Source organism: Rhamphochromis sp. 'chilingali', assembly GCF_963969265.1.
Source record: "Rhamphochromis sp. 'chilingali' genome assembly, chromosome: 5".
Classification (NCBI taxonomy): Eukaryota; Metazoa; Chordata; class Actinopteri; order Cichliformes; family Cichlidae; genus Rhamphochromis; species Rhamphochromis sp. 'chilingali'.
Window position 1 is genome coordinate 18,748,846 of NC_137932.1, and position 26,247 is coordinate 18,775,092.

Below are 26,247 nucleotides of genomic sequence, written 5' to 3' on the forward strand. Positions count from 1 at the left end.
ATGCAAAGCTACTTAAGTGGAGTACAAGAATAAAAATATGTAGCTATGTCCACTTTAAAGTGTCTCCTTGCTGTATCTCTTTCCATCTCTTTGCTTTTATTTCACATGTTTGTCCTCTGGGGTCTCCATTTTCTAATATCTAACCCTTTAATCTCTAAGGGGAGTGGAGATAAAAACATCTTGCATTGGAGGATGACATGACGGGCAACATCAAGGCCCAGTAGACGATGAAGAAAGAACTTGATGATGCAAAGCTAGTCCAGTCTAAGCGTGGAGTGTTTAGAAATTATAAAGATGATTGTAGCCACTGTGACGTCAAACTTTTCCTGTTAAGTCCAGAGATGAGTATGTCAGCCACCACAAAATGCTTTGAAAAAGGAAGGGATGGATTGAACTAGAAATCGAGCAACGCTCCACTCTCATACAGTAGCAAATTGTCAATCAAAGGGTAAACCAGACCCTGATTTATCTTTCTTTTAAACTCTAATGGGTGCTGTTTACAAAATTAAAATCAGGTTTTATTCAGTAACACAGGAAACTAGTGACTGAGACCATAAAGTCATCAGGAAAGGTTTTATTAAGGTCATAAATAAAGGGAGCTGAGGGCTGATTTGACATAGACCTCAAGTCTTTTTGCAACCACAGGCATTGATCGGAGCCTAAAGGCCAGTCTGAGTGAATTCAAATGTTTGTTTTTTCCAAGGATTTTATACACAAAGCTGATCATTGACTTCTAAAATATTAAAGTACAGCTCAAACTCCTTAACCCACTCTCTATTAAACTAATAATGAAACTCATTCACATTTGGGGGGGTTGGTGTACTTTTGTACTTTAGGGAAAGTATGAATACAAGACTTGTAATTTTAATCGTGTATTTTTATAGTATGATGTTGTAATTGGTCACAACTGCTGTACAATGAAGTCAACTCTAAGTTGAAAATCTGAGCTCTGTGTCTTCCTGACTTCCACTCAAAGAGCTGCGCATTCTGTCTGTGCTGTATTCTCCAGTTTTATGATATAATCCTATTTACTCTCTCGCTCTTTGTTTTCTCTTCCTCTCTTTCTCTCTCTCCTTCCTAAGTTGAACCCACTGAACTCCCTCTTTCCCCACTCACTTCCTGTTTAGAGGAACAATTAAAGGATTGTTCCTGCAGCTCGAGGCAGCAGGGCCCTGATCTAGAGCAGCCGCCACTTTAGCTAGAAAGAACCACAAAAAGCATCAGTTATGAGACCTCCTCGAAGGACAGTGTTTGGCTACGGACCAGCAGAAATAAAACAAAGTTTATCATAGATGGGGAAACACACATGAGGAGGAGACGATGTCCTCGACAGGCGCGGGCATGCCAGACATGATCAATGACAGTAATATGCAGGGAAGATTTTAACGTACATAATAGCTGATGAAGTTGCCAGTCAGCTGTCATCTTTTTAACTATCTTCAAAAGTTTCTAGAGTCACTTTTTTCTTTTGAGTTTGGGTGTTATTGTTTAAATTCTTAAACCTGTGCTATTCATGTCACAGTGTAGCTGTGTGGAGAGTTGAATAGGAACAAAAAAAACCCCTCACCAATCAACAGTTAACCAAACTGAATGAACACAGGATACGAGGAAAAGGGCACCAGGACACAAGGAGGAAGTAAACTGATAGTTTCATATACTCTAAGCAGACAACATGACAGAAGACAGAACAGATTAAGCACTATATATACACACTGAGGACTGATAGGGAACTGAATCCTGACACTGCTGGATGTAATTGACAAAGGCGAGAGAAAAGCAGGAAGAAAAGTTAGAGTAAGACACTGCAGAAGACTAGCCTTCACAGTAAAACGTGACATGACCAAATGACACATGCTAAACATGAAGACAGAGACAGAGGAAAAGGTGGACAACAAGCAAATACAAGAACCATAAAATACAAACTTAAATATAGTCAATGAAAATCCCAACCCTGGGATGATGACAATCAGAGCAACACTGTTGTTGTTATCCAAATTAAAAAAAAAATAGTAAAAAATAAATACAGGTAATAATAGTCAGTCATTTCTTTTATTCTGAATTGTATGTGTACAGTAATTAAATAATATTTTGAGTTTAGCTCGTATTAGTTATCTATAGTTATCTTGATTGGAATCTCTTATTCACTATATCAGAACTCAAAGCTACGTAGGTCTATATCTATTTATGTGTGTTTATTATTTACCTACTTTTACAATGTTTAAAATTTCAAATAACCTGACATTATTCACATCATTCATATTCATTTTTCACTCAGGACAAATAGAGTAAAAAAGAAGACTGATGCTTCCACCTGCCTAATTTATGGCCCTCTTGTGAGACCCAGGTGGGTTCCAATGTGGCTTGCAGCTGTGCGAAAATTGTAGGCAGGTTAAAGCAACTTAAAAAGTTAAATTTACCACACCAGTATGTGGAGGGACATTTGCTGAGCCCCTGGCTGATTTGGCCCAGCTCTGAGATCTGCTGACTTCTTGATTTGTGGTAGAAAGTTGAAATAGCAAAACATTTGTTTAAATGCTGCTTCAGTATTCAGTAGTACATTTTTTGCTTGTTCACTTGCCAAAGAAACCATTGAGCCAGGGACCTTTTGTTTGCATTTTTTTCTCATTCTTCTCATATTTCTACTCGCAGTAAAATAGCAAGAGCAAAATGGCAAACCCACACAACCTATTGTAAACGTGAAGTCTTATTTGATGAAACATTTGAATGAGTAATCTATTATCTAATGATATCAGTACTGGTGGAGGAGGATATGCGTACATGTGGGAGGTTTGCCCAAAGGAAAATCTGATAAAAAGTCGGACATAAATCGTGAGTCTGGTGTTGGAAATTTTGACACGGAGCAGAAATTAGTAATAGGAATTTTAATTTGTTCTTACACTCACATAAGGTCCAAAATTGGAACATTTTTACAGTTATTTTTCCAGGGCCTAATAAATATTAACTTGAGCTGAAAAACAATTTGTTGTCAATGTGTCCACTTGTTAATTTCTAATGTTTTTAACTTGATTAAAACTTCCAATTACTTCAAATACAACATTTTATACATTTTCCTTCTTGTAAGATAATGCTGACATTACCTCATAGCTTTGCCAAACCATCCTTTGACAAAGAGCCTTGGTGAGGTAGAAAATTAAAAGATTTTGGGCATAGATTTAGTTTGAATATGAGGTGACACCTTTAACACCAGACCGGATCTCCTAGCCAGGAAATTTTGAGCATCAGAGACTTTAATGACTTTTAGCGCACCAGTTTCTGCATTAATTTTTAGTAGAAAAGTCAAAAGCAGGCTCCACAGTTTGACGTGTACTGGAATATAACACACTAAAGCCTTCAGTCAGTCTGTATCACTTCCAAATGTTAATTAACCTCAGATTTTCAAGACAAGTATAGATATGATTTAATCTACTGTTCTCCTCCGTGTGAGTCAGAGTGGGACAAGTCAGTTCAGTTCCCTCTGACTGATATCAGGCTGCTTTGTTTAAAACTTTCCACACAATTATAAAAAAAACCCTCATATATTCATCTTTTCGTGATGTTTAGGAACCATGCATATAAGTGACTAGGCAACTTTTCTGAAGAGTATCTAGAAAATTAGCATTTCAAAACTAAAATAAATTGCTTGTTTTTGCAACAGTTGGAGAAAAAAACATATTATCTGACCACCTTCTCTTGTTTCAGTCATGTTTATCAACCTGCCAGCATGTACTCGCATCTACCAGAGGAGAAATCTGTGTTTTTATTATCTCATAATTGATATTTTGGGAACATGCTTCTTTTGTGTTTTTATTAAAGCGTTAAAGGCATTTGTGTTTAATTCTTGTGGGAAGGACTTTTCCCCTGTGTCATCCTGTGAACTCAACACCTGTGCATCAAACAACGTTGATGGAATAAAAGTATCCTTCCTCTCTCGCAGGCAGAGCGACGGGCCTACCGGGAGGCAGAGATAAACATGATGGATGACCTCTCAGAAGCTGACTTTCAGAAAGAGGAGGAGCCCGCCAGCCCTGCCCCTCCCCCTTCACAACAACACACAGACCCTGCCTCTCCGACGGTCGCTGTGACACCCGAGCCGGTCGCCAGGGGAGAACAGGCCACGCCCAGTGAGATTGAATACCAGGTGAGAGATTCTGGCTGTCATTTTTGGTCCAACCCCATACATCCTCCGGGCTCGAGGCTCAGATTCACGCTCGCTGAACCAACTTGTATTTCTTACTTCAGACTTCACCAGATGCACTGCAGTGTATTTTAGAAAAGCCCAAAAGGTGGATCTAATAATACTCTGTTGCAGACCAGACACCACTAGTGTGTCACTCCTTTTATGCTTCTTTGAGGTCCAGATGAAGGGTGCATGCAGAGTTGGTCCATTGTAATAAAAAGCCTTGTGCTTGTTTGATGACAGTGAACACTAGCAGCCTTTTGGGCATAAAACTATAACATGCTTATTACTGAGCACTTAAAGAACCTTTACTACATTCAACCATGTACTAAAGATGCTTTCACCCAGTCACACTCATTCCTACAGCTTTTTTTCTATGACTTAAACCTCTTTTTCCCTCCATACAACAAGCCTGGCCCCACCTTCACACTCTGTGAATTTCTGACGCCTTTTTTTGGAGGGCTTTAAAATTGAGTTAAACTTCAGACAGTAGGTCTGAAAATCACATATGATATGTGTTACAAATGTATATTTAAATGCTGTAGTGAGATTTTTTTCAATTACAGAGCATAGTAACACTAAAGTGTCAGTGTTCTTCCTTTGTTTTAGAGGCAGAGATAATTAGGGGTATAATTCTGTGGCAGTGACACATGCATGTATCAACAGCTGTCTGCATCTGTTCACTGATTAGTTCACTGTGTAGTGAATAATTTACAGTGGGTAGTAAGTGATTGAGTGGTCAGTTTAAAACATCTGAGTTTGTTCTTCAATTTAAGAGCCGGAGCTCACAGAATAAATCTCACCAAAACTTTAATTTCAAACTTTAATTTTATTCTCTCACCTTTTAAACCAGCATGATCAGAATTACTTAAAATGATAAAACAGTATTGAACATCTCCATTTTCATGAAAACTTGGGATGCTAAATTCATTTAGGACGACCATGTACAATATGTGATGTTGATATAGTTGAAAGCTCCGGGAGTGTCACTGTGACTCATCTCCGGTCTGGCTGGGAACATTTGTTGCTTCTCCTCCTCCCTCTCTGTCATTTTCTGTCATCAGTTTACTGGTGATGTGAAATAATAGTGTTTATTTTGAATGGCTCTGCTTCAGAGTATCCATTCTCTGAAAGCCACAATTTAAACAGTGTTAATTATATCAAAGCACATATATTTTATATTAAATGTTGTCAATCATCAGGTTCTTTCGATTGGATGAAAAGTCAAGCTGAGAACTGGTTTTCTCAGTTGTTGAAAACAAAGTGTGGCTTATGGATGATATCTGGTGGTGTTAACAAAGGTGTGCCACAGGGTTTTATTCTAGGACCACTTTTATTCACATTTAACAATTAGCTTAGGAGTAAAGGTCAGAAACAGTAAAATTCACCTGTACACGGTCAATGCTATTTTACACACAACAGCGCCCTCTGATGACAGGCACGCCATAACATGCATGTTAGTTTAAATGTGTACATGTATATGCATATGTATATCTATATCTATATAAGATAAGATAAGATAAGATAGAACTTTATTAATCCCTCGGGTGGGTTCCTCTGGGAAATTCGATTTCCAAAAAGCACAGCACCGACAGAAGTTACAGTTACAGAATATTATATATATATATATATATATATACACACACACACATACACACACATATATAAATACAGAGACAAATATAAATAAAATATACGAAGGGGATAAATAGAATAAATAGGAATAAAAATAAAAATACAAGTGAATTGCACATTTCAAGTATTGAGGTCTATTGCACCATTGACTATTTACAAAAAGTATTGCACAAGGTATTGTACAGTGAGGTGAAGAGGCACTACAGCTTAGTTGTTCCCCCCTCCTTTGTCCTCCTGTTTCCCCTCCCTCTCCCCTCCAGAGAGGAGTTAAACAGTTTGATGGCGTGTGGGACAAAGGAGTTTTTAAGTCTGTTAGTTCTTGTCTTGGGGAGAAGCAACCTGTCACTGAACAGACTCTCCTGGTTGTTAATGGCCGTGTGCAGAGGATGCCCAGCATTGTTCATAATGTCCAGCAGCTTTTTTAGTGTCCTTTTCTCTGCCACTGTCACCAGAGTGTCCAGCTTCATGCCGACCACAGAGCTAGCCTTCCTGATCAGCTGTGCAAAGAAGGACTCCTGCATATGTATATGACTCATACATATGTGTATATATATATATATATATATATATATGTATATATATATATATATATATATATATATATATATATATATATATATATATACATATGTGTGTGTATATCTATATATATTTCTATATATCTATATATATATATTAGGGGTGCAACGATACACAAAATTCACGGTTCGGTTCGGTTCGATACTTTGGTGTCACGGTTCGATATTTTTTCGATACAAAAAAAATGTTCATGCCTTTTTAATTTGTCATTTATTAAAATTATAAATATATATTTTAACTCAAAAGTACAGTTTTTAAATTTAACCCTAACCCTTGTGTGTGTTTTTTATTTTGACAGCGAATGCGCACCTGCGGACCACTTATGTGCACCCCTGGTTATATAGCTCATCATATTGCAGCCACAGAAATTCTTTTGTCCATGAAACCATAAAGCTGCACTCTCTTTTTGCCTTATAGTCTGAGTTGTCATAACTTTTCCGTTTTGTGGTAAGCTTTTCTTTGGCTGTCACTTCTTCACCCTGACCTGTCTTATTTGGCTCAGCAGAACTGAAATATATATCCTGCTGCTTTTACACACGCAGAGGAATTGGTGCGCAAATTATCATCACTCACCAATCAGTGCTGTCGCTCTCTATACACAGTTCGCGCGATTGCAAAGTGAAAGCAAAAAACAAGCGCAAATTCAAACGCGATTTCAATATGTCACATATTGACAGTGGCTCACCGATGCCAATGACATAATTACCCAGCTACATTTCCGAAAGAATGCAAAAGCATTGACATATATTTTTCCTTCCTACGATAGCCCGACGGGCAGGGAAGAAATAGATTTTGGTAGCCCGACTGGAAAAATCGCTAGCCCCGGGACGTCGGGCTAGCGATATTGCGAGCCCTGTATCTGATTGAGGAATCACTCATCTTTGGAAAAGAGAGTTTATTACAGAGAAATGGCTCTTTCCAAAATAAAAGCTATACTATACGCTTCTTCTGGGCTATATTCTCAGCAGCATATTAAACATATCAGGTCCCCATAAGGAGAATCATGTGCTAACGGCTGTCTAAATGACTCGGGTAAAGTTTGTAGCATGCGTGCTTGTTGTTTTTGTCTGCTTCCACTTGTCTTTGCACTAGGATGATGTCGGCGTAAATGTGCAGTCATATTCGTTGTGTTCCCACTAGTGCTGTTAGCGTTAATCTCGTTGAAATGACGTTAACGCCACAACACGGCAAATCTCCGTTAACGAGGTACCCCTGATCGCCCCGTGCATGGGGCTGGACGGCCAACGCGTTAACGAGCTAACTGCGCTAACACACTAGTTCCCACCCATGTAATTGAGCATTGCGTGGCACATCCAACATACTGTTTTACTTTAGTCCATGACTCGCTTACCTTCAGGGTCATACGTCACATGAAAACCAAAATAATTCCAAACGCCAGATCTGAATGAGGGTGGGGGAGGTTCAATTTGCCATGTTGCAAGGAGAGCTTAACTTCTGTCTCGCTAGCTTGCCCTGCGCTCTTCCTTCTGATGATGCTGTCTGTGTTGAGCGCTCAGTGGATCTGCGCTCGACAGTGCAGCCTAGGCGGAGTAGTCGAACGCAGATTCACTGAGCGCTCAACACAGACAGCATCGTCAGAAGGAAAGTTGATAAAATAAATTACCAATTTTGTATTGTTCGATACATATGCGTACCGAACTGAAAGCACTGTATCGAACGGTTCAATATCGATACGAATATCGTTGCACCCCTAATATATATAGTGATGACCAACTGAATATTTCTATTTGCACACCAATTTAAAGAGTGACAAATTCAAATTCAAATTCAAATTCAAATTTTATTTGTCACGTACACAGTCATACACAGTACGATATGTAGTGAAATGCTTGGACAACTGCTCGTGACCTAAAGAGAACAAAAAAGGAAAAGGCTATGAATAAGATAGGAAATAAATATGAAAAATTAAAAAGGGTAAATTTAACTAGGAAGGAATAAAATATAAATTAAGGTTAAAAATGAAATAACTGTACAACACAAATTAGAATGAAGGGTAAATTTAACTGGGAAGAATAAGATAAATATATAAATTAAAGTTGAAAATAAAATAACTGTACAACAAAATACACAATACACAATATAGAACTATATAAGAATGTATGAAGGAATCTAAATATAAATAAATATATACACAATAACAGCAGCTGTACAAGTATTAACCGGAAATGAAGAATATAGTGACCAGTGTTGTGCAAAACCAAAGTCCAGAAAGTCCAGTGTGTGTGTAAGAACTGTATGTGTGGGTCAGTACTGTGTGGTGGTGTGATTGAGAGACCGTATCGCCTGCGGGAAGAAGCTCCTCCTCAGTCTCTCTGTGTTGGTCTTCAGGGAGCGGAATCGCTTTCCTGACCTCAACAGAGAGAACAGTCTGTTGTTGGGATGGCTGAGGTCCTTCACGATCTTCCTGGCCTTGGTCCAGCACCGCCTGCTGTAGATTGAGTGCAGGTCAGGGAGCTCGGAGCGGATGGTGCGCTCAGCTGACAACTAAATACATATGTGCACACACATTTCTGGCTTGATGTAAGACTATGGTTCAAAAACCAATGTCATGAACTAAGTCTTATTTTATAGAAAGAATCCCAGTCAAGAAAACTGTCCAGTGAGTATTTTAGCTGTTACTAATTTAGACACATTCTTCTGCTTCTATTTTTAAACTCTATTGATGCAGTATAATATTTTAATTTCAGGTTCCTAACTGGGCATGGCTTTAAAACACAACTTCAAGATCAATATGAGGAAGTTTGGTGACAGTGAGAAGAGAAAAGTGTTTTATTTAAGTAGTTCTTGGCAAGCTTCCTGGGAATCTTACATTTCTTTGTTTAACTGTAGATCAATTTTACACTAGGCTCTATTTGGTCCTTGAAGATAATATTCTGCTAATACTGCAATCTGGAAACTGGCTTTTATGTACTGTGCTCTACAGAAGTGGAACAATCTGCAGAAGCTTGAAAAATTAGATACTAAGCTAATTCCTTTTAATCAATTCAAATCCGTTTTGACTGACAGAGACAAGTGTGGGTTGAGCATTGTTTTCTTTGAGTTGATGTTGATGTCCTTGACCTGTTTAGTTTCAATGTACTTGATAACTGTCTCTTGTTATTTATATACTGTTGTACATGAAATGATCCCATTTATGTTAAAACAATGAATACTGATTTTTTTAAACATCTTGAATAAATTCTATTTACTTCTGTAGACAGTTTTAGCAAGAACTAGCTAGTCATTTTTTAATAGGTTATAATCCAACAGCCAATCTTGTTGGTCTTATATGGATCCAATGAATGCAAAATCGGGCCACACTTTATACACAGAGGCCAAGTTGTAGTCATTTTGTGGCTATTTTATCAGTCATTGCTACACTGAAAAAAAGACTACAGAAGAAGCATGATTCAGTGCTTCAAGTTTTCTCAGCTTGTGATTGTTTTTGCTGACTTTACTCAGAGATAAGAGTTCAACAGCTTGAAGGTTCTTGTTCACCTAATTACAATATTACTGTAAAATTGCTTCAGTGGAATGTGTTTCTATATTTAAAAAAAACACAGAAATTCTTGTTGAGAAATGAAATAAATTTTAGTGCCAGCGACATAAAACTTTGCCTATACAACATTCAGCTGCTCTTTTATTTCCTGCCGGAGATTGATCCACATATTTCATTTGACTGAGATTTTTACACCAGAAGAAACCTACCATTTCTCAGGCCTGCGACCAGCATTAATTGCACACTAGATTGTAACACTGCTGAATGAGGTTAGGGTTATGATCCCTCCCAGTCGCAAACCAGGGACCGCTCAGTTGTTAGATTAATGCACTAACCCCTAGACTCTTGATTCCTTAGATAAAATCACAGCAACTTAAATATACTTGAAAGTGTAGTATATAAAGAAAGTTTAGAACATGACAACTACCGTAAGCTCAGAACAAATGGAAGCTCAGTGACAGCTGCAGGTAATGTTTGAAGCACTAAAGGATTACAGTGATGACACATCTTCATCTGGCCCTGTGATCAATATTAAGAAGCACACTTTTCACAGAGTGCAGGTATTCTCTTTGTTTTCACATTTGGTGAGGCCAAGATGAGTTGGTCACTTGCATACTTGCGAGAGACTCCATCTCTGAGCGTGGACAAGTAAAAGACACCCCCCGCCCCCCATTTTCCAGAGGACTTGTGATTAGATGTTTTTGTGGGTGGGAGGATGGGGGGGGGGGGGGGGGGGGGGGGGTTGTTTTTTGAGGTTGTTTTCCATCTCTGTAGGATATTTTTGCCCTTTTTTGTAGTTAGTTAGTTGAACTCTAAGACTTTGAAAAAGGAACAGAAAACAATTTCCCTCGTGGGATCAATACAGTATATCTTTCCATTAATATTAACACAACATCACACAGAAGCTCTTACCCAGGGGCCCAAGGAGTCAGGAAGCCCTGTTTAGTAATCTATATATGGCTGCAGCTCATGTTCTGTGAAACACTGATAAAATTGTTTGTATGTTGTAATTCTTTCCGCACCCCCCCCCCCCCCCCCCAAAAAAAAATTTATATTCTGTTTGATATTAAAAGGGTTTTAAAAAGCCTTTAATTTGATGAGTCTGTTGCTAAGATACTCATCATTCTTTTAAAACTAGAGGAAAGTTTACATTTTTAGTCCCTAAAGCAAAATGCTCTCTAAAAGAGCCCCTTGTAGATGCCTCATAGAAAGGAAACACGATTAAGTGCAATTTTCCTCCATTATATCTATTTTTCAGACTCTAATATTCAGTTTAGCAGCTATTTAATCAGTTAGAAATCAGTTGTTTTCTCTGTGTGTGCCAACAGGATGGTCGGGGCTTTGGCATCGGGACTCTGGTGTTTGGAAAGCTGCGAGGTTTCTCCTGGTGGCCCGGCCGGATTGTTTCCTGGTGGATGAGCGGCCGGAGTCGAGCTGCAGACGGCACTCGCTGGGTAATGTGGTTTGGTGATGGCAAATTCTCTGTGGTGAGTATCATTAGTGCTACGGCTAGACAGATCTGATGATGTAGTGCTGATGCTGATGTAGTGGTGGCTAAAAATAAAATGCACTCAAGAGAAAATGTACTAGAATTACAATTAAATTAAACTGTTGGTTAAATATAATATTATTTAAGAGCAACAGTTTTAAGGGAAATATCTATATATTAACTGGATCAGCTCTTCATCCTCTCAAGGATACTTGAAGGTGCATGGGAGTTTGCCCAACCAGTCTACATGTGTTTTCTGGGCTTGGAGAAGGCATTCAACCGTTTCCCTTGGGGTGTCCTGTGGGAGATGCTCCGGGAGTATGGGGTGTCTGGCCCATCGCTACGGGCCATTCAGTCCTTATACGACCGTTGCAAGAGCTTGGTCTGCATAGCCGGCAATAAGTCGGACTCGTTCCAGGGCTGCCCTTTGTCACAGGTTCTGTTCATAATTTTATGGACAGGATTTCTAGGCGCAGCCAAGTGGCGGAAGGCTTTCAATTCGGAGGTCTCAGGATCTCATCTCTGCTTTTCACAGATGATGTGGGTCTGTTGGCTTCATCGGGTTATTGCCTCCAGCTCGCCTTGGAACGGTTCGCAGCTGAGTGTGAAACGGTGGGAATGAGAATTAGCACCTCCAAATCTGAGGCCATGGTCCTCAGCCGGAAAAGGGTAGAGTGCCCACTCCGGTTCAGGGACGAGTTCCTGCCCCAAGTGGAGGAGTTTAAGTATCTCGGGGTCTTGCTCGCGAGTGACGGGAGAAGTTGGGAGCGGGAGATCGACAGACGGATTGGTGTTCCGCCGTGGTGAAGAGAGAGCTGAGTGTAAAAGCGAAGCTCTCAATTTACTGGTTGATCTACGTCCCTACCCTCACCTATGGCCACGAGCTGTGGGTAGTGACCCAAAGAACGAGATCGCAGATACAAGCAGTAGAAATGGGCTTCCTCCAAAGGGTGGCTGGCCTCTACCTTAGAGATAGGGTGAGAAGTTTGGCCATTCGGGAAGTGCTCAGAGTAGAGCCGCTGCTCCTTCACATCGAAAGGAGCCAGTTGAGGTGGTTCGGGCATCTGACAAGGATGCCTCCTGGGCGCCTCCTGCCTGGGGCAGACCCAGGACACACTGGAGAGATTATATCTCTCGGCTGGCCTGGGAATGCCTTGGTGTTCCCCCAGACAAGCTGGAGGAGGTGGCTGGGGAGAGGGAGGTCTGGGCCCAAGCAGAGAAGCCCAGACAAGCCCAGGCAAACAGCAGAAATAAAGTAATTCCTGAAGAATCCAGGGTTAAACCTGAAGTTACTGCATTGAGCCTCAAGTCCTGGTTCACCTTATCGGCCTCTGAAGGGGGGAGAAAGAGATGTGCAGCAAATGTAAACAAATAAAATTACAGATGATAACATATGGAGATATTGTCAGTCAATTAAAACTTTTGAAATATGATACTCAGCTATCGTCTGTGGTAGACTGCGTTGAAGCTACAGTTCCTTGGCTGAAATCTTTATGACTTTTTTCACAATTATTTGATAAAATTTGACATTTGGGAAAATATAATAATTTATTTTTTTGTGAATTTTGAACATTGAGAATTTAGTAAGCTAAGACCAAGTTTTTATGTCTAAAAGTCTAAAATCTTCTCTAAAAGAATAGAGATTTCAAGGTATCTTCTTTTCTGATGATGATTTGTGGCTCTCGTCCTTCACTGTGTAGGTCTGTGTGGAGAAGTTGATGCCCCTGAGCGCTTTCTCATCTGCCTTCCACCAGCCAACCTACAACAAACAGTCCATGTACCGGAAAGCCATCTTCGAGGCTCTGCGGGTAACAAACCCACTATTTAATCTCTGCTCTGAGTGTGTAGATGGTTGATGTTGATGTTAATAGGCTTGGAAACTATAAATCTCTCAGGATGAAATCAAACACCAAAAAAGCCAAAAAATATGAATGTGCTGGTCTAAGAGTCATTCCTCTCTTGTGCGCTCAGCCTGGTTGGCTATTTTGCATTTGTGGAGGTGGTGTTCTCATCTTGATCTGCCCACAATTTAAAAGTGGTAACATGTGGGTAACAGCAGTCCAATCTATAATTTTGTGTGGGGTTCGTTTTTGGTGAAAAAGTGAGAGAGAGAGAAGCTTCAGTGGCACCCACTGTGTCTCGTATGCTACAACCACATTAGTGTTTTAACTTGCCATAGGAGCCACATGAAAAACTGTTTTCCATCACTGCCATCACTTCTATTTCCAATTAATGATACGGAAACTTTGGTATATACATAAGTTCGACTGCTTGTGTATGTTATGTTTAGGTGGCCAGCGTCCGGGCGGGGAGGCCAGTTCCTTCCTGTGATGGCAGTGATGATGCAGAGGGGGTGGATCTTCAGACCAGAGAGATGATAGAGTGGGCCATGACCGGCTTCCTGCCCGCTGGTCCACAATCATTGGACCCTCCAGAGGGTATGTTATCTTCTCTCACACAAACACCACCTCCATCATTGTTAACTGGGCACATCAAATTACCTGTTTACAACTGTAGGAGGCACACTATGTGCTGTGTACTGTAAATGCACAGTACACAGCACATGTAAATGCAATTTAGAAATTACTCTTGCCTGAAAATCCCCAGAAGACAACTAAACATCTAACTGAATAAGAACACTCTGAGAGAGGTAGGCGTATCATTGTCAGTCTACAGTAAAGCGACACCTTGATGAATGGAGATACATGGGATTTACAAAAAAGCACAGGCCACTGGTTACACCCAGGAACAAGAAGAATAGATTAGACTTTGTAGAAACATTAAAATACAAGTATCTCGACAAATGAAACCAAGGTTAAATTGCACCAGAATGACTGGGAAGAGAAAAGTATGGAGAAGGACAGAAACGGCTCATGAGCCGAAGCATAACATATCACCTGTCAAACATGGTAGAGGCAGTGTTACAGTATGGGTGGCCAGTTGAACCAGGTCATGTTTATAGATCCCAGTATCTATACCAGAGACATTAAACTCATTTTAATTCAGTTAACTCAGTTTGAGCTTAATTTGATCTTCTTGCTTTAATAAATGTAAATGAGTGTACTCTGAAAACGTTCACATTCGGGGTCTGCTGTCATTCAGTGAACATTACAGTTTAATCGTGAGGGTGGAGAAAAGCACAAAACCTTGCGATGTAGAGTTATTGTAAGCAAAATAATAATAATAGTATTGTAATATTAATAGTATTATTTTAGCTCTGTGCCCATTTTGTAAGGCTGTAAAGCTGGCATCAAAATAAAGGAAATAGCAAGATATTTTATTGAAAAAAGTGGAGAAATGACAGATTTCAGGGCCATTTTTACTCATGTTTCACATCTTTGGTATAACGTTTTTTATTTTGCAGTCTTGACCATGACATTCACAGCACTGCACATGTAAAGCATTTAGCTACAAGGATATCAAAGACAGCTGTATAAGTTGTTGGCTGTGATAAGCAACTGTACACTGCTGGAGCTTCCACACACGGATTTAGCCTTGGATAAGAAAACAATTAGTGAAAAAAGTGTCTGGATCCATGTATGCCTCTGACTATAGTCCAAAGCTGAGTTTGTGTTCAGCCACAGTGTAAAATAAAAATCAGCAGTTTTCCAGAGGGTCACACACTGGATAACTGAATCAAAATAAGGTTAAAAGTTCTAAAGAAAGTCCACTTTAATTCTATATAAACAGTTTTTGTGTTTGCTTTGTTTTTGTTTGTGGTTGTTGTGTGTTTGTGTTGTTTGTTTGTTTCGTGTGTTTTCTATGTTTGTTCGTGATCTGAGTATCCTTGATATTGGTCAGCATAATGCCGCACAGTCGTTTTTTTTCTTTCGTAGGATGCTACAGGCAACCATTTTTTTCCATCTGTGTGATAGAGAAACTATCTAACCAAAAATGTGGTTTATTTACATGCTACTCTGCTTATATGCAGCTGCTGATAACTTGAGGTTCACTGTAATAAAAGTGTCTGAAATTGGAATCTTTGCAGTTTTGATTTACCTGCCTGGCTGATTCTGTCTCTTTAGTTTATGTGTATGATAAAGATATCATTATCATCAGTTTACTCCAATTATGACATATTCATTCAGTCCCTTCTGTCTGTTTAACAACCAAAGTGAAAGTCATCTTTTATATGTTATATGGATCTCTCCAGCTCTCTTCCACTTGTTACATTTCAGTCGCTGCACCACTGGCAGAAAAACAAGACAAATGAGCTCATTATTAATGTATTAATTATTCTGTTAAGGAGGGTTTTTTCCAGCTCTTATGGGGTTTCCTATCCACGTAAGGCATATTGGTTTGGCAGGGTGTCTGTCTTATCTGATTCCACAGATGTTTATATCTTTTTCTGCTGTTTTTTTTTTTCTTTGTGGGGGGGGGGGCATTTGGGTAACCAAATGTGTTTTTGCTTTAGTAAATGAAGTCTTACTTAAAGAATCAGGTGAAACTGTTAAACTTCTGTTTTTGTTTTACAGCCTTTGTGATTTTCCTTTGGGAAAAGTTACAAATTATTTGTATGTAGAAAAGACCCGTATCCTAAAAAGAATATTTACTGCAACAATTTCTATCTAAACCATAGAAATTGTCATTACTGACAGGAAAAGTGGGGCTGAAAGCAAAAACATTTATCAGTTATCAAAAGTACGCTCCATAAAGCTGTATGGATCTCTCTCAGTACAAACATTGCCCTGCTTTAGTTCATTTAATGTGTCCATGTGTTAACTTCATGCCCCTATCTCTACAGAGGAACAAAATCCATATAAGGAAGTGTACCCAGAGATGTGGGGGGAGCCTGAGGCTGCGTACACACCTCCACCTGCAAAGAAACCACGCAAAAACACGCAAGAAAAAGCAAAGATCAGAGAGGTGATCGACGAAGGGACCAGAGGTAAAAATGCAAAAAAAAAAATTGAAATAAATAAAAAAAAAACTTTCTTTTTATTTTGTCCATTTAGCATGTAAAACGAAAACACAGATTGTTGTTTAATATTCCGCTTTCTTTTAAACCCACACTAGGCTGATAATATCATACCTTCTATTAAACTTGTATTGTTGTTATCGTTTATATGTATTTGAACTAACTTGTGTTTTGTTTTCCAGAGAGACTTATATTTGAGATCAAAAAGAAGACCAGGAATATAGAAGGTAAAAGCATCTCCAGTTGTTTAACCGTCATTCATATTTAAACCAAAGAAGGGATACTTTATTTTCTTTCTAGTATTTCTTTTGTCTTAGCTTTGGTTAACCTTGGATCCAGAAGATTCAAAGTTGAGTAATAACATGACACAAAATATTAATAAAGGATTAACAAAGATTGACACAATCCTTTAAAAATGCTTTATCTCCTTAAACCGGCATTTGGTTCGTAGTTGTCTCTCAAATTCATCTAATAAAAAAGAATAAAGGACTATTTTTAAGCTTTCGCTTGTTAAGCATAAGCTGTAAAATAAATCAGTTTTACTAGATCTGTATAACCTGCCTTCAATTGGACCAGCCAACGACTGCATATCACTCCTACTTTTTCTGCTCTTTCCTGTAAAATTTAGAGTTCATTTTATTTATTATTTTTAATCACACAAACCCTATACGGCCCCAGATTGTCTTAGCATAGCAGATGTACTGAGACCTTATTCCAGCAGTCTGTCTCGTTATCTGATTCAGGCCTTTTAACTGTCCCTACATTTTAGACAAATAGCTGATGTGTTTACTGTCTACAAAATGTCAAAGTACATATAAACAGACACTTAAACAAACTAACAAATGCTGTAGATTTAGTTTGTCTGTATTTTCTCTCTGTTTTTGTTCAGATATCTGCATCTCCTGTGGAAGCCTCAATGTCTCCCTGGAGCATCCTCTGTTTGTAGGAGCAATGTGCCAGGGCTGCAAGGTGAGAATCCCTCTTTTTATTATTTATTATTTATTATATATTATTTTCTTAATTGCTTATCCAGCCTAAGGTCACAGAGGGGCTGTAGTCTATCCAAACTGTACAGGCGCCGTGCACTCAGACAACCGTTCGCACCCACATGTACAGCCAATTTAGAATCACCAATTAACCTAACAAGCATGTCTCTGGACTGTGAGCGGAGGCCAAAGCACAGGTTGGTCATGAAAGGTTAAACATGAAAGGTTTCTCAGTGTGGTCAAATCTGACTGTCCCATAGGTGGATGAAGGAGTTAGTTTGTGAAATTAGTTTGACTATATTCATACATTTTTCAGCATCACAAGTTTTCCCAATAATGCTACGTACAATTGCACTGCTGTAGCTTTTACTGCAGAGCTTTATTCAGTGGTGTTGAGCTACAGCTTTAAAGGTCTCATATATAAAACATAATGCTTTAACTCTATATAACACTTATAAAACAAACAAACTATGAATATTTGGCACTTCCATGTGATTTTAAACTGAACTTACTACTGAGTTCAAGTAATCAGGTAGCATGTGATTGGTCAAAAGAACTCACACGATGTGAGCATAAACAGACCCCAGACAGCCCCAGAATACCCCAAATCTCAGCTGTTATGCTCAGATTCTGCATGTTCAACATGAAGGTTCCTGTGTGTACAGTTCTCCAAGGCTGCAACTAATCACTCTTATTATTATTAACTGAGTATTTTTGCCTGTCAACATGCAAAAGTGAATGAAAAAAAACAATCCAGACCACAAAGATATTAAGAACAATACTAAATAATACAAAGAGTCTCAAATTCTCACATTTGGGAAGCTGGAACCAGAAAATGTTTTTCCATGATAAATTTCTTCCAGCAACAAATATCTCACCCAGTATGTGTGGAAGCTGCATTTCCCCAGGGGAAAAATCCAAGCAGCTAGCTGTTTTGGAAGCAGTGACAATATTATTGGAACATCGGTTACATATTGGTAATCTGTTGTAGTTCACAGGCATGTAAAAATAAACTCAATGAACAGAAGGAGAAACAAAAAAAAAACTTGTGTTTTGCTCCTCGGCAGAACTCGTTCCTGGAGTGCGCCTACCAGTATGACGATGATGGCTACCAGTCCTACTGCACCATCTGCTGTGGAGGCAGGGAAGTGCTCATGTGTGGCAACAACAACTGCTGTAGGTCAGTATCAGGGGTTTGCAAACAGCAGCTTCTTTCAACACATTCAGGTCCTGCTAAGGTTTTCAATTTCACATGTACAGGAACAGTTTACACCTAAATGTCCAAACGTGATAAATCACTTTCTTTATTGGCACAAAGCTCATGTGGATTTGTTTATTTCAAAAGAGAGTACACAGTTGATTTTGGCATCTCGGCTCTAATCCTTTCACTGCAAACAGAGCAGAGATCAGACATGAAAATAATGAGCTTCAGTCCAAAGTGGTTTTTTCAAAGAACTCTCTGCAGTCCTGTAAAAAGCCAGGTACACCTCAACACCTTCAGTAGTTTGTAGGTTCACCTTAAGTAGCAACAACTTGAAGTATTTGTTTTCTGTATGACTTAATGAGATCCTCATATCCTAGTAAAGGAATTTTGGTTCACTGTTCCTTACAATGTTATTCACGTTCACTGAAGTTTCAGCCATTCTGTTGTAGAGCTGCAAGAATGGGCAAGGATTTCAGTCTCTAGATGTGCAAAGCTGGTAGAGACATACCCTAAAAGACTGGCAGCTATAATTGCAGCAGGTTTGGGGTGTTTATGCTGATATGCTAAATTGAGTGTTGTGCATTATGGCCAGTTATCTCCACTTTGGTCTTGAATGTCCAAAGGACTTTGTTCCAGAAGTCTGTTGTTTCTTCAGATTTAATTTGTAAACCTAAGCCATGCTGCCATGTTCTTTTTAGAGAAAAGAGGCTTTTTCCCAGCAACCCTTACAAACAGGTCATACTTTTTCAGTCTTCTTCTAATTGCACTGTCAGTAGAGTTCGAGACGAAGCCTACGAGTCTTTTTTATTTTTGGAATTTCTCTGAGACTTGCACTGTTCAAAGGCTGAACTTTATTTGTTACTTGACAAAGACACGTTAGTGAGTGGATAAATAGACATGAGACATGATGAATTGCTGTGTGTGCGTTTAGGTGTTTTTGTGTGGAGTGCGTGGATCTCCTGGTCGGGGCTGGCTCGGCAGCGGCAGCCATCAAAGAAGACCCCTGGAACTGCTACATGTGTGGACCCCGCAACACCTACGGCCTACTGCGACGGCGGGATGACTGGCCCTGCAGACTACAGCATTTCTTTGCCAACAACCACGAGCAGGAATTTGTAAGTTTGAATGCTCTCTTCCTACAAAACAATTTCCCTTACTCGTTGGGCTTGAATTGCCTTGTTGGTTGTTAAGAGTGTCAGAGGTGATAAATTAGTAATCTTTTATTATCACATGTTGTAATTGATTTGTGTGGATTGTTAAAGAGCAAAACATTTTGTCCAGATCTGTTTTTAACACTGTTTTCATAATGTAGGAGAGTCCTTCTAGAAAAAAGTGGCGCCATATTTGATGAATGAAGAGAGATCCATATAGATATAATACATGCATACAGACAGTCAAACACATGGGTCTTTCACTCCTGCATACACACTCCTATACAGACATATCAGAAGAACAAAAGGCCAAAAATAATGGGTGAAAGATTAAGCAAAAGCTAACCTAGAGAACTTAGCTTTTAGTGATTGTTTAAAACAAACCAGTGATTTGGCTGACCTGATAGGCCGAGGAAGGCTGTTCTAACATTTGGTAGCTACAACCTCAAAAGCATGATTGCCTCTTTTTTTAAAATAAAAGTGTGGAACAGTTAGGAGATGCTCGTGCTTCTTGTAGCTCGCTGCAGATTCTCAAATCTGCTTTGGATCACAGACCTGTTGTAGAAGCCAGATTTATTTCTGTTTCACTTTACTGACCGGCTGCCAGACATCTGTTTCGAGAATTCCTGACACTTGGTGTTACACAGCTTCAAGTCCAAAAATTTTCCTCCAAATCAGCTCTATCCTGTCCAGATGCTGCTCTTCATATGATGTCATATCATATCACATGATACGCCATTCATATGCGATGCCTATAGTTTCTTCCAGATCTCGAGTGTCAAAGTTCCCTTTAACTGCCATCTGTCACAAGGTGGAAACACCAGGCAGGAAGCACTTTGATATCTTGCTTTTGTTCTGCGTTACCATGAAGGCTGAAGGACCAGAGAATTTATCAACTGTGAAAGTCTTAATGAAGATTAAAGACCTCCATCATAACATCTAACACGTTAATGAAGTCCTGGTTGTTTCAGAAGTAAGGGGATTCCCAGATATTTACACATGCCAGTGTGAGAAACCAAAAGCAGACATATTTTCTTACTTTCACTTTACTTTACTTGTAGATAATATGACTGTAGATATACCTTCTTATGTGCTGTGATTACAATTTGCAAGTTTAATAATTAGCCACATCACGACCGAGGATCAACAGGTAGGAAAGAATTACCACACATAACTAATGCAGCGAGTTCATCAGTTATAAGCCACGAGCAAGTAAAACAATAAATAAAGCAACCAAAGTTCCAGCGAACCGAATGACCCGGTGGAAGAGAGAGGCTGCGAGCTCGAGCCCTCATTTATAGACGAGCAATAAATCTGTTCCCATATCCAAACAACAACACGAAGAGGGCGTCTGTGATTCCCGCCAGTTAACAGATGTTTAAACATTTACAGGTGTCTCACCTCATTACCATCCGCCCAGATCATTACCAGGTAAAGCACATTAAAGCCTCCTCCAGGCTAAGGGGTAGAGGGGGTGCCTCAGAATTCCTGTCAGGATTCATTAACCTGCAGTTCAACAGCAATTTATGGATCAACGCTAGCCATCATAACCACAATACTAATGAAAAACTAATTAAGGCTGCATAAATACAGAGTCTGGAGAATAATACTCGTTTTCAAATGTTTGTAGCTCAAGTTTCATTCTTTCAGTCCCTACCATAGCCCATTTTTAAAAATGCAGTTTGAGAATAGCTGTTATGAAGCATGGGGGGGCTATGACACCGAAGTGTCACTGTGTAAGTGGTAACATCAAATTCAGATGGCTCATTAAGCTGCTTTTATATTGTATTAATAAACATCCTGCTCTTCGGTACTGTATTACTTCTTACAGCAGCCTGTGAATATCAGACATCTTATTTAAGCTCACATTGCATGCTGTAAGTCAATGGATTGTGCTAAATTTAATGTATCTGCCACTTTACATCTTATCTCTTGTCATAACCTTTATAGAACTTTGAAGTGTGAATCATTACAGTTAGCTGGAAACATAATTATCTGGAGATCAGTGTGGGTTACGCTCCAGGGCTCGTCAGCTCTCAATTATCCACGAAGGTTAATGCACATCAAAACAGATCATGTTCACCTTTACTATTGATATTCTCTCCTTCTTCTTCTTCTTGACTTTTTTCTTTAGTAAAGAGCAGATCATTATCAGGAGAAGCTCTCTGCCTTTGCGTACTGTAGAGTTTGATATCTCATTTGATCTCCTCTTCCTCTTAACCCTCTCTCAGGAGCCGGCCAAGTTGTATCCCCCAGTTGCAGCAGAGAAGAGGCAACCAATCAGAGTCCTCTCTTTATTCGATGGCATTGCCACAGGTGTGTAAGTGCTGAGCGGCAATTAACCACTATTCTCATCATCAATAAATTATTGATTAACAGGTTAATATGATCCTTTATCCTTACGACTTGTGCCATCATAATCGGGGTGTGTTGCTTTAAATAAGAAACAAAAAGAAATATAAAGATATCCTGTCACATCCTTATTCTACGCAGTTTAAGTCGCAGAAAAAAAGTTTGGTGCAGCTCACGATATTCTCAGATTAAAATCTCTTCTTCATTGAAGAGCTTGCCATTGAAAATGAAATAAAAAATAATACAGATACACATAAAACAAAAATAAAGCAAGTGAATTTAATGGTAAATGAGAAAAGTGGTTAAGTGGAAGTATAAAACAGAAATGTGAAGACAAAGTAAGATTTACTTCATCCATCCCAAAGTTGTCAAAGCAGTTAAAAATGAACACGACAAACATGAACAGCTGGTATTGGCTCAGCCTGGCGTTCTGACTGTGCGGGTTTAAGTATTTGTTATAAATGCTGTATGTTATAAATGTTGTTTCACCACATTCTGTTAGAAGCTTTGAGTATTTTGGAAGGATTTATATCTATTTTAAAAGATAAACATTTATAATAAGATTCAAGATTGTTTATTTTTCACATGCATAGTTATACAAGTACAAGACGCTAATATATACAAAGAGGACATTATGTGCATGCAGTAAGTGAGTGAGTTATATAAATTATATAAATAAATTAAATAAATAAATCTGAGAACGTACATTGTGTGAGTGGGGTGTTAAAGTGTCTTGTGCCGTAGTGAAGCCAGAAGGATCAGGAATGATATGCGAATGTGGTAACAATGACTCCTGTGTCACTTGCTTCTCTTGAGCCTCTCTGTTTTTGCTCGGATGGCGCAGAGCCTTCTGCCTGATTGCAGAAGTCGGAACAGTTTGTTGCTGGGATGGGACGGGTCCTTCAATATCTGAGCTGCTCTGGACCAGCATCTCCTGTTGTAAATGTCCTGAAGGGAGGCGAGAGCAGCCCTGCAGCAGCGTTCTGCTGTACGGATCACTCTCTGAAGACCTTTTTGGTCCTTAACAAAGCTCTTCCCATACCAGGATGCAATGTTCTGTGTGAGGATGCTCTCCACAGCACCTATATGGAAAGTCCTGACTTGAAAGTCCTCAGTTGTAAGGCAGTAGTTATGCATTAGGTAACAAAGCAATAAATAAATAAACAACTAAAAAGGTGCATAGTCTGCGCGGAGCAGTCAGGAAGGCGCCTGGACGTGGCCGCGCCATCTTAAAACCTAAACCCTTAAAGAGTTTTTAGCATGATGTTTGTGTGTCTGTCAGGTCTTCTGGTGCTGAAAGATTTGGGCATCCAGGTCGAAAAGTATGTTGCATCAGAAGTGTGTGAAGACTCCATCACTGTCGGCATGGTTCGACACGAGGGACGCATCATGTACGTGGGAGACGTACGCACCGTAACTCGCAAACATGTAAGAGAAATCATTATTGCTCCTCAAAACCACAACGTAACCAGAAAAATTTCCTCACATTATGTTAAAGGCAGTAATCTTTAACGTGCTGTGTTTCCACCGACAGATCGATAAATGGGGACCATTTGACCTGGTGATAGGAGGAAGCCCCTGCAACGACCTTTCCATAGTCAACCCTGCAAGGAAAGGACTTTATGGTAGGAAGCACTCGTATAATCATTTACTTGTTGCTCGTTGTGCTAAATGAAATAAGGAGGCTGAACTTTCCCTGTCTTCCTTCAGAGGGGACCGGCCGGTTGTTTTTTGAGTTTTACCGTCTGCTGCATGAGGCGCGGCCAAAACCCGGCGACGAGAGGCCGTTCTTCTGGCTGTTTGAGAACGTGGTCGCTATGGGAGTCAGTGACAAACGGGACATCTCCCGCTTTCTAGAGGTACGGCAAACAAACCCACAGCAGTTATTCTGTAAGTGAAATTTAAAAAAAGCCCCCCAACTACATCCCCACAGGACATTCTCAGTTGTGGTACAGAAGGTTGTTAGGATCCATTTATCCATCCATCCATTAGTTAGGTCAAAAGTAAGTCTTCAGGGCCGTCGTGCAGTATGACATAACATTAATATTCCTCTTCAGTGCAACCCAGTGATGATCGACGCCAAGGAGGTTTCTGCTGCCCACCGCGCTCGCTATTTCTGGGGAAACCTGCCCGGCATGTCCAGGTGATACAAACACACAAACACCACAGGTTTGTTCACTTTATTTCAGTAAGGAGAGATCATTTGGAAGAACTGAACATGATTTATTGAGATACAGAATTCAATACAGTTGTCTGGCGATTAGTCTCCGATGACCCATCGTAGCAGAACAAAATCTCAGTAGTAGCAGGAATTAGAGGACAGGACCCCCCAGAGTCTAGACACTGGTGGTGGTGAAGATGGAGGCTTGCACGGAGCTCTGAGTCACCAGGATGAGGCGGAGATGGGGAGGAGGTGGGTTGCACTAATGTGCATCTGAGAGGCAAAAAGACAGAAGTGTAGTGTGAAGGGTGATTGACTTGGAGAAGGTGTACAAGAAGATGATTGGATTAGAGCAATGATGTCAGTATTGAGTTTGAAAGCATAAGAAAACGAAAGCAATTAAAGAACAGACAGCAGCCGGACACCTGGGAAAGTCAGCTGCAGGGTGATTACGAGTTTTCCTTACTGAATTGAAAATGCAACTCTTCTTTAGGTTGTGCTTTTCTAAATACCGCAGGCCACTGACACCGATGGCAAACGACAAGCTGGACCTACAGGAGTGCCTGGAGCATGGCCGCACAGCCAAGGTATCCACTTGTGTGTATGTGTGTGTGTTTGTGTGAGAGAGTGTGTATTTGTGTGTCTGAATCACAGAAAGCTGCTGTTGAAAATGAGAGTAGGCTGTAGGATTAAAAGGGATGCGTGTGTTGGTTTGTTTGTTTGTGTCTGTCTGTGCGTGTTTGGTTCTGGATGCTAATTCCAGTTTGAGAAGTTGCGTACGATAACGACACGCTCCAACTCTGTGAAGCAGGGGAAAGACGAGCATTTCCCCGTCTACATGGACAACAAGGAGGACATACTGTGGTGCACCGAGATGGAAAGGTACAGGAGCCGCGTGTTTGTGTGTGTGTGTGTGGTTTTTTATTACCTCTTAACATCCAGCAGGTGACTGCAGACCTCTAAGGGTAACGGTTAGATTTCATTTTGACCATATGGGTCTTCTGTATTTACATTTAGGCTTACCTTAAAAAATGAAAAATCCATATATACATACCTGTACAGGTGGATGTTAAGAGGTTAATTGTTTTAAGCATGTTCTTGCATGAAAGTGAACTTGTTTGAATTATTAAAAGAAGCTATATCCTGTCAAATGGTCACATGGTGACATAGTAGGGTTGAGATTGTAATTCAAGCATGTTAGACCTGAGATCATGTACGTGTCTCGCCTCACCCTCAAACGGTCGCATCAAATGGCCGGCCCTCCCTGAGCTTAGTTCTGCTGGAGGTTTCTTCCTGTTAAAAGGGAGTTTTTCCTTCCCACTGTTGCCAAGTGCTTGCTTATAGGAAGTCATTTGATTGGTGGGGTTTTCTTTCTCTTATTGTAGCATCTTTGTCTTACAATACAAAGCTCAATATGAGATTAATTGGGCTAAAAACTTATGATGTAGTTGTGCCACGTGTTTAACTAACAAGATTTCCCATTTCATGAAATGAAATTGTGTCTCTGCTTTACTATTTGGTAATGAGGGAGAATTTCAATATATGTAAATTGTAAAATGAGAAGTGGGGTTCATATAAAAAGAGGGGTGATTACTAAATGAGACACAGGTGGAAGCAGTCAAATTCAAGGTAAATGAATAATTTGACCGTGTTTCAATGGAGGGAAAGAAACAAAAGCAGGAAGTAAAACATTAAAACAAAAAATAATCAAAGCAAATGAAAAGCAAACATTTAAGACACATAAACACTCACATGCACACACTGTAAAGGACTACTTCCTGAGATCCCTTTTAGACCACTGGCTGACCTTAGTCAAGACCACAACCATCATCCCTCTTCCCAAGAAAAGCCAAACCACCTGCCAAAATGACTATAGACCAGTTGCAATCCAATCATTGCAAAGTGCTTCAAGAGAGTGGTGCTGGCCTACATTCAGAGCAACATCACAGACACTCTGGATCCCCTGCAGTATGCCTACTGGCCCAATAGGTCCACATCAGACGCCATCGCTGCTGCCATTCACTATTTCCTCTCCCATCTGGGAAACAAATACTCATACATCAGGGTACTTTTTGTTGATTACAGCTCCTCCTTCA

The 26,247-nt window shown here is 39.8% G+C and overlaps 1 protein-coding gene across 8 annotated transcripts in view; it reads left to right on the forward strand.

Moving 5' to 3' along the window:
* Positions 1-26,247, forward strand: part of LOC308396722 (DNA (cytosine-5)-methyltransferase 3A-like) — a 100,654-nt gene that overhangs the window by 66,710 nt on the left and 7,697 nt on the right. For 3 of the 8 annotated variants that reach the window (XM_080882245.1, XM_080882251.1, XM_080882252.1), the window contains 16 exons: positions 3,935-4,138; positions 11,219-11,377; positions 13,080-13,187; positions 13,670-13,817; positions 16,124-16,267; positions 16,480-16,524; positions 17,187-17,266; positions 18,351-18,463; positions 19,419-19,602; positions 21,870-21,954; positions 23,273-23,418; positions 23,525-23,615; positions 23,701-23,849; positions 24,048-24,133; positions 24,645-24,738; positions 24,915-25,033. In XM_080882245.1, coding sequence (XP_080738371.1) covers positions 3,935-4,138; positions 11,219-11,377; positions 13,080-13,187; positions 13,670-13,817; positions 16,124-16,267; positions 16,480-16,524; positions 17,187-17,266; positions 18,351-18,463; positions 19,419-19,602; positions 21,870-21,954; positions 23,273-23,418; positions 23,525-23,615; positions 23,701-23,849; positions 24,048-24,133; positions 24,645-24,738; positions 24,915-25,033 — 1,955 coding nt within the window. The remainder of the gene's footprint in view (positions 1-3,934; positions 4,139-11,218; positions 11,378-13,079; positions 13,188-13,669; positions 13,818-16,123; positions 16,268-16,479; positions 16,525-17,186; positions 17,267-18,350; positions 18,464-19,418; positions 19,603-21,869; positions 21,955-23,272; positions 23,419-23,524; positions 23,616-23,700; positions 23,850-24,047; positions 24,134-24,644; positions 24,739-24,914; positions 25,034-26,247) is intronic. The other 5 variants (XM_080882247.1, XM_080882248.1, XM_080882246.1 and 2 more) reach the window with 5 other exon arrangements.